General features: G+C 66.7%; 3 protein-coding genes across 3 annotated transcripts; all 3 read right to left on the bottom strand.

Moving 5' to 3' along the window:
* Positions 1-1976: 1976 nt before the first annotated feature.
* On the bottom strand, positions 1977-2975 carry H696_03903 (hypothetical protein). Its single transcript, XM_009497764.1, has 3 exons — positions 2749-2975; positions 2588-2634; positions 1977-2484 (listed from the first exon to the last, which is right to left on the bottom strand). Exons 1-3 carry the CDS (start codon positions 2915-2917, stop codon positions 2032-2034), a joined length of 669 nt encoding a protein of 222 aa, XP_009496039.1. The 5' UTR covers positions 2918-2975; the 3' UTR covers positions 1977-2031.
* A 182-nt stretch (positions 2976-3157) lies between these two features.
* Positions 3158-4779, bottom strand: H696_03902 (NADH dehydrogenase (ubiquinone) Fe-S protein 4). Its single transcript, XM_009497763.1, has 3 exons — positions 4623-4779; positions 4190-4413; positions 3158-3953 (listed from the first exon to the last, which is right to left on the bottom strand). Exons 1-3 carry the CDS (start codon positions 4752-4754, stop codon positions 3734-3736), a joined length of 576 nt encoding a protein of 191 aa, XP_009496038.1. The 5' UTR covers positions 4755-4779; the 3' UTR covers positions 3158-3733.
* Positions 4780-5745: 966 nt separating this feature from the next.
* Positions 5746-6848, bottom strand: H696_03901 (hypothetical protein; the record flags this gene model as incomplete). The annotated part of the gene is made up of 3 exons (XM_009497762.1): positions 5746-5850; positions 5955-6111; positions 6310-6848. The coding sequence occupies 3 exons, from the start codon at positions 6846-6848 to the stop codon at positions 5746-5748; spliced, it is 801 nt and encodes a 266-aa protein (XP_009496037.1).
* Positions 6849-6917: the final 69 nt, after the last annotated feature.

Below are 6917 nucleotides of genomic sequence, written 5' to 3'. Positions count from 1 at the left end.
ACACACACAGAGAGAGAGACACACACAGAGAGAGAGACACACACACAGAGAGAGAGACACACACACAGAGAGAGAGACACACACAGAGAGAGAGACACACATACAGAGAGAACCAGCCGGGAGGCCACACACTCGAAATCAGCGTGCACGGGGCTGGGAGATCGAGCCAAGCATGGCCCAATAGTGGGTGGGCGAGGGGGGCGCGGGCACCCCAAGGTCGCGCAGACAAAGTGGGGTGGCGGCCAAGGGGCAAAAAGGCCGCGATCCGCCTTAGATCCACCCCCTGCCTCCTCCCCAGCCCTCGGCCCCTGGATCACCGCGGAGCAACGGCAAGGGGCCGACTCATAACCAAGATGAGGGACGAAACACCATATCAGCCCTCGGAAGGAGGGATCGCCGTCGGTCGGCACCCAACTGGGCAGATCTCGTACCTGGCACTTGGGATCCCCGGCCCCCGGCCGGAGCCGGTGTACTGGCCGCCGGCCGGGCCGCGAAGCGTCGACCGCGCAGCCAGGGATCGCCCTTCGGCCTTGCAGATTTGCTCGTCACATGGCGAACCGAGGGGCCCGCGGTTCGCCCGCTCGGGGACACAACTGCCGCCCCGGCATTACGAGACAACAAGGAGAGTGCCAACTGTCCGGCGCACGGCGCTCGCGGCTTCTCCGCGCCGCCCCTCCGCCAGGGCTTCCCCTGGCGGCGACAGTGGCGACGGCGGCGACACCGGCCCAGGGAGCAACGGGCGTGAGTGCGCGCGCATCGACCGCCGCCCGCTGCGCACCAAACGGCGCCCCCCCCTCGGCCCCGCGGACGCTGAGACTAAATGAACGCCGGAAATGAAGGCGGGAGCGGATGGGCGCGCGCATTCGCGGGGGCCCAGCCGGTTTCGAGACTGGAGCCAACCCCGCCGGCCCGGCCGGAGGGCCTGCCCTCGGCGTCGATCACGCCAAACGCCGCACCATCGCTTCGTATAAAATGCCCCCTTCACTGCCACCCCCGGCCGCGCGTCCGAGGGACGGCCGCGGCTCCGCGGCCACCCCTCGCTCCAGGCTCAGGGGCACGAGCGACGCGGAGGCGGGGGAGCCGCCTCGGGGAGCCCCAGGCGCCCTGCGGGGGACACAGGCCTCCTGCGCTAAAATAGGCCTGGGGCCCCGGCCTGCAAAAAGTGGACTTGAGGGGAAAGCTCCCGGGGCTCTCTCATCTGTCCCTGACACACATGAGTGCGCGGGCCGGGACTCGGAGCCTGCACACTAATGAGCCTGCGGTCTGGCACAGACCGCAAGGCGAGGGGCCCCCCCAGGGGGGCCACATACCTCGGCGGCATCCACCCCGCTATGCCTGCTCCCGGACCTGGGGGGGGGGGGGGGCCCACGGCTCTCACGCGCGGTCCTCCTTGCCCCGTCTACTCCTGCAAGAGCGCCGTGATTGTGGCTGCTCAAACGTTGATGCCCCCCCCCCCCTCCTTTCACACCCGCCGGGGCTACTTGTGGCAGAGCTCGCCCCCGGGTCGATGCAGACCGGGGGTCGCATTCCGTTGGGCATCCTCCCATCCGTCGACCGAAGCACGGCTACCCCTCATTCCTCCCGATCCATCTGGGGAGAATGCCCCGACTGGCTCGCCACACGCGCCTGCGGGGGGGGGCCCCGCATCGCCCATGAACAGCGGCGCCTGTGCGCCCGATCACCCGAAACTTGAACTCACGCCACTCCCTCGCCGCGGAGGAAGACCAGGCACCCACTGGTCCCGACGCGGCCAGGCCGTTCGGCGGGCGGCCATTCTCCCCGGCGGCCCGGCACACCCCGCGCGGGACTAGGCCCCTTCTCCCGGCTTGCCCCCGGGCCCCGAAGCGCCCGGGGCACGGAAGCGGCGCGGGCCGCCCGGATTCGCGGTGGAATATCATCGGCCGCCCGCGCCTGGGCGTGGGGGCAAAAGAAAAAAAGGGGCGAAATGCAACCCTCAGCCGGGGCGGGTTCTGATGCTCCTCTGCCCACGCATGGTAAGTGAATTTCTATTTCCGGAGGCCGCGCGTGGGGCTAATCACGTTCGACGTCCGATGACTCGGGGGAGATCATGAGACTAAACGCCGGGTCTCGGGCCGCCTCCGGACAGGGGCGATCGGCGGCCTCCGCCCTCGACCCGGAGTACGCGCGAGGCGGGGCCACTTCGGCGGCCTCGGACACAGGCCCACCCGTGGTCGATACCCCCCCGGTGCCGACATCAAGCCCATGGGCAATGTGCGCGGCTGCGTGGTTGGCTGGCGCGGCCGCGGGTTCTTCGCGGATCGACAACTGGATCACCGTTCCGTCGGGCAACACAAGCGCCAGGCGCAGGGAGGCCTCCCGCCGCCGGGTGTCCCTGGTGGTCTGGAGACAGACACTCTCGCCGGCGGCCAGCATGACGCCCTTTCGGCCCCCGACCGAGGTGGTGCGATCGGCCGGGGCAGTGAGCCCGCTGCCAGGCGAGACAAAGGTCCAGTTTGAGCCAGCCTGCATGTTGGACGGAGTGACGGTCAGCCCGGGAGCTGTGAGTGCCGCGGGGAGGGGAGAGAGAGGGCGTGGGGGCCATAGACGAATGCATGTATGCCGGCACCTGCTTCAGAGTAACGGTCTGGACCAGGGGATTGAGGCCGATAGTGCCTGAACGGTGGCCAGGCCCCGGGGGGATTGGCCACACAGGGAGAAGCAATGTCAAAGTCAGACCCTTGAACGTTCCTGCTGAGGGGCAAGAAAGGCGGGCACGTGTAATCTTACAGTGGTTTCGACTGACGCCACCGGCTCGAGGAGACACAGCCAGGTCGCATGCCGGGTCCCGGCCGACCATGAGCTGGGCGGGTCCAGCCAACGTGGGCAGGCGGGTCCAGCGGGGCTCGCACCCGGCCGGCGTTCCGGCGGGCTGAAGAACGAACGAAATGTACCACATCGTGGCGGGCGAGGGGTTCAGAGGGAGGGCAAACCCACAGCCCGAGCGATCAGAGGCGCGAAAAAAAAAAAAAAAAAAAACAACGAAAAAAAGCCCGCCGCAGGGGGCCGACTGATGTGGGTGGAGGCGAGATCGCGGGAATGGAGCAGAGACTGGCACAGGAGGGTCCCCCCACTTTTGACCCCATGGGCCTCCAAACACGCAGAGGTGCCCCCGCACACGCGTCCGGCAGAGCGAAAGGGCAAGTTGATGGTTTTGTGTATTTGGAGAGGCTGAGAAGGGGGAGGGGAATGGCACCGTCCCTCGCTCCCGCCCCGCCCCTCGGCTGGCCAGACACACGGTGCCGATATGAACGGCAAATGCGCGCCCATCCTCCCTTTGCGCGAAGATGCGCGCATAGTATACAGGCGGGAGAAAGAGAGGCGATGGAGCAGGCAAAGGGGAGCAAGGGTCCGTCCCCGGCAATGCATCTTTCGCGCGCCGCTGGGCGGGCATATCGAGGGTGTGCTTTGACCGGAAGGGGAGACACAGAGCAACGGGAATGGGGCAAGGGGTGGGGGGGGGGGGGTGGGGGGGGGGGTGCGCGGCGGCAGCACGGCTGCCTGGTTGGGAGGTGTGGAGGCAGGGCGGTCTAGCAAAGAGAGGAGGCAAAGGCAGGGCCAAACCTGGAGACAGGCAGGGGAGAAGGCACGGAGAAAGGACGAGAGGGGGCGCGAGAGGGAGAGGAAGAGATCGGCGCGAGAGCACGCGAAAGGGGGCACGCTCTTTCCTCGCCCCCTCATGCCCCTTGCCGCCGTTCTCGGGGCCCGGCGCCGCTTACTTGGTGCGGATGAAGCGGAGCTTCTGAGCGGAGTGCCGGAAGTTCTCGGCATAGTTGCGGTTGATGGTGGGCTTGTGGCGAGCCTTGAACTCGGCCGGAGGAGTGGCAGTGTCGGCGACACAGGTGTACGCCCACCCCTGGCGCTCGGCAAAGCGCTGGGCCTGCTCAAGGGTGTTGAAGCGCAGGGCCATGTCGATAGCCTGCAGGGGGTCGTTGCTATGTGCGTGTGTGTATGGGGGGGGGGGGGCGGAGGTGAGAGGGGAGTGTTGCGAGTGTGAATGACCAGGAGGGGGGAGGGGGGGAAGGGTCTCGAGCGAGGATACCAGTCCCAAGGCGGAGTGGGTGGGTGGGGAAGAGCCGGGCTGCGTGCGTCTGGCATATATGCACACGCATGTACAAGCATGCACACAGACGTTCGCGTGGCACAGGGCAGAGCACAGATGCATACGTACCTGGAGGTCCAGCCCATCAGAGGGTTCTCCCAACGCTGGTTGACGTCGAATTCGATCTTGTAGTAGCGGGTCTGGAAGGTGCCGGACTGCATGGCGTTCATCGGCGGGCGGATGATGCGCACAGTGCGGGCGGCATGCTGGACCGGCTGGCCGGAGGTGGCGCCGATGTCGCTGCGGAACTTGGCCAGGGGGAGGTGGTTGACGGCCACGTTGGCGAGGGAGCCCTGAGGACAGGAGAGGGAGAGGCGCGGGGGGGGGGGGGGGGGGGGGGGGGGGGGGGGGGGGGGGGGGGGGGGGGGGGGGGGGGGGGGGGGGGGGGGGGGGGGGGGGGGGGGCGAAGGGAAAGGAGGGGGTTAACGGCCGAAGGCGGACGACGACATGGCTAGGCCTGGGGTCGACCAGCAACAGGGGAGGGCGGAAAACGCAGGCATACATCGGGGTAGGCCTCGACCTCCTGGTCCTTGGAAGCCGAGGGAACGACACCACCAGCCGAGGGGACCGAGGCGAAGGCGCGAGCGGCGACCGGGGTCAGGCGGGCCAGACGGGCAGTGCGGAGGGCGAGCATTGTGTAGGAAAGGCGGGGGGGGGGGGGAAGGGGGAGGAGGAGGAGAAGGTGAGCTCTTCAGCCAATTCTGCCGCGCCGCCGCGCGGGGCACCGGCCGTCCCGGGGTGCTAAGCCAAGAATGGCCAACGTCACGACCCCGGAACTGGGCGGGACACGCGAAGGCCGAGAGATAGGGAGAACTGCCCCCGGGGGCCGAAAGGACCACACGTCCCTGACCACGGACGGGCCAATAGCCGTGTCGGGCGCCGTCCTTGCATTGACCAGAGTGTGGAACGCCGGGGGGGCCTTCGGGCCAGGGGATGCAAGGAGGCACACCCACACCACTCGGAAGGAGGTTGCGACGGTCGCGGCGGGAACTCGCGGCGGCGGCTCTGAGGTCAGGGTGGGAGCCCGGAGAGTGCGGCCATGTACCCCCAAGCCCACTCGTGTCTTTCCACGAAGGCTGACCTGCCCCGTCGCGCCCTCCGCCAACAACAGACACCTCCATCAAAGGCAACAAGGCAACAGACAGAGAGAGAGAGAAAGGGACCGGGGCGAAACTCATGCACAGGGTGCATATGGACACACCCCGCGCCCGGGCACGCACCCGCACATACCCGCACCCACTGACGCGCCGCCCAGCACGAGAGCCCGCGCCCATAACCATAACCATGCCCCAAACCCCACATCACTGCCAACGGAGAGTGTGACCACCTAAACAGAATGGCATTGTCATAGTGGACATGTGAAGTGCAGAACACCTGATTGATTGCGGGTGTTTGGATCGCCTCTCCCGCGGTGCCCGGAGGAGCGCGCCGGAATGAGATCTACTCGGGCGGCAAAGGGGAGGCAGCGCCAGCATTCTAATTTGGGATGTATATTTGTGTGTTTGTGTTTAGAGCGCGCGAGAGGAGGGGGAAGAAGGAGAAGCAAGAAGGGGGAGCCAGGCATAACCCATCGGCGGCGGGCGCACGATGGCGATGGCCGGATTGCGGTCGACGAGAGGAAGAGCTCACTCGCCGCGGACAACGACCTTTTGGTAGGTGAAGCGGCAGCCATCGATGAAGAGATGGTAGCCGTTGGTCCAGAACTCGACGTTCGGGATGAGCTCCATACCCTGGTGAGTGGGGGAGAGAGAGAGAGAGGGGGGGGGGATAGTAGGTCGTTAGCGGGAGGAGGGCCATACAGGTGCGGCACAAAACAAATGCCCTTCACACGAACCGTCAGCTGGAGCTTGAACTTGTTGTAGAGGACGCCACCGATCAGGTAGAGGGCCAGCGGGACGAAGAGGATGATCAGGAAGATGCCGCCACCGCTGATGCCGCCACTGCTGCCCGCGCAGGCATACTTGGTCTCCCAGACAAAGTAGGCGAGCTCGCTGTGAGGAGGGGCATGGACGAAGGAGGAAGGGGCAGAGAGGGGGGGGATAGATAGAAAGAGAGCCGGTGAGTCGCAGGGGGTGGATTGCAGACACCTAGGAAGGGGTGGATGCCCGAGGCAGTCGGCAAAGACATCGAAGGGGGGGGGAGGGGGGGGGGGCAGGACCAAGACAAGATCAGGACCCGGCAGGACGTACGTGTTGATCGGGTCCAGGTTGACATGCACGGGCTGGCCGACGCCGGCGCTGCTCTTGCAGATCATGGTGACATTGGCCGAGTAGAGGCCGGTCGGGTGGCGGAAGAACATGGTCGGGTTGCCGGCCTCGGTGAAGCCGACATCGGTGTTGGCCGTGACCAGGGTCCAGCCGGACCCGCCATCTGTATGGTATTCACAAACGGCCGGGTCGGCCAGGCTGCCCACCGCATCACGGCAGACCTTCTTGTCAACCATCGGGCCGCAGACATTCAGCCGATAGGCGAAGTCCGGGAAGCTCACCGAAGCCGCCGTATAGTCGACCTTGGAGTTGTACAGGGGGTTCAGATCGATCTTCGCACCGGTGACCGGGTTCTTGCCGATGCAATTGCTGAAAATGTTGAACTCCTCTTCGGCCGGGGGGTCAGCCGCGGCAGGCGGCAGGGCCGCGACGCTCGGCGTCATCGCGGCCAGAGCCAGCAGGCACGCCAGGACAAGCAGGGCCAGACACGAACGCCAGGCGCGAGATTGTGGGGCCGCCATAGTGTGAGAGGACCGGAGGGCGGGAGCGGATGGAGCGAGAGAGGAGGGGAGAGGGGGGGGGGGGGGGGG

Source organism: Fonticula alba, assembly GCF_000388065.1.
Source record: "Fonticula alba strain ATCC 38817 unplaced genomic scaffold supercont2.6, whole genome shotgun sequence".
Lineage (NCBI taxonomy): Eukaryota > Rotosphaerida > Fonticulaceae > Fonticula > Fonticula alba.
The sequence above is the reverse complement of the archived record's forward strand: the minus strand, read 5'-3'. Positions and strand labels throughout refer to the sequence as shown.

Excerpts from the sequence above, each read along its gene's own strand:
- H696_03903 (XM_009497764.1), bottom strand. The coding sequence starts at position 2,917 with ATGTGGTACATTTCGTTCGTTCTTCAGCCCGCCGGAACGCCGGCCGGG. Across the intron at positions 2,635-2,748 it reads TGGCGTCAGTCGAAACCACT|GCACTATCGGCCTCAATCCC; the intron begins GTAAGATTACAC and ends GCCACCGTTCAG. Across the intron at positions 2,485-2,587 it reads AGACCGTTACTCTGAAGCAG|GCTGGCTCAAACTGGACCTT; the intron begins GTGCCGGCATAC and ends TCCAACATGCAG.
- H696_03902 (XM_009497763.1), bottom strand. The coding sequence starts at position 4,754 with ATGCTCGCCCTCCGCACTGCCCGTCTGGCCCGCCTGACCCCGGTCGCC. Across the intron at positions 4,414-4,622 it reads AGGTCGAGGCCTACCCCGAT|GGCTCCCTCGCCAACGTGGC; the intron begins GTATGCCTGCGT and ends TCCTGTCCTCAG. Across the intron at positions 3,954-4,189 it reads CTGATGGGCTGGACCTCCAG|CAACGACCCCCTGCAGGCTA; the intron begins GTACGTATGCAT and ends ACACGCACATAG.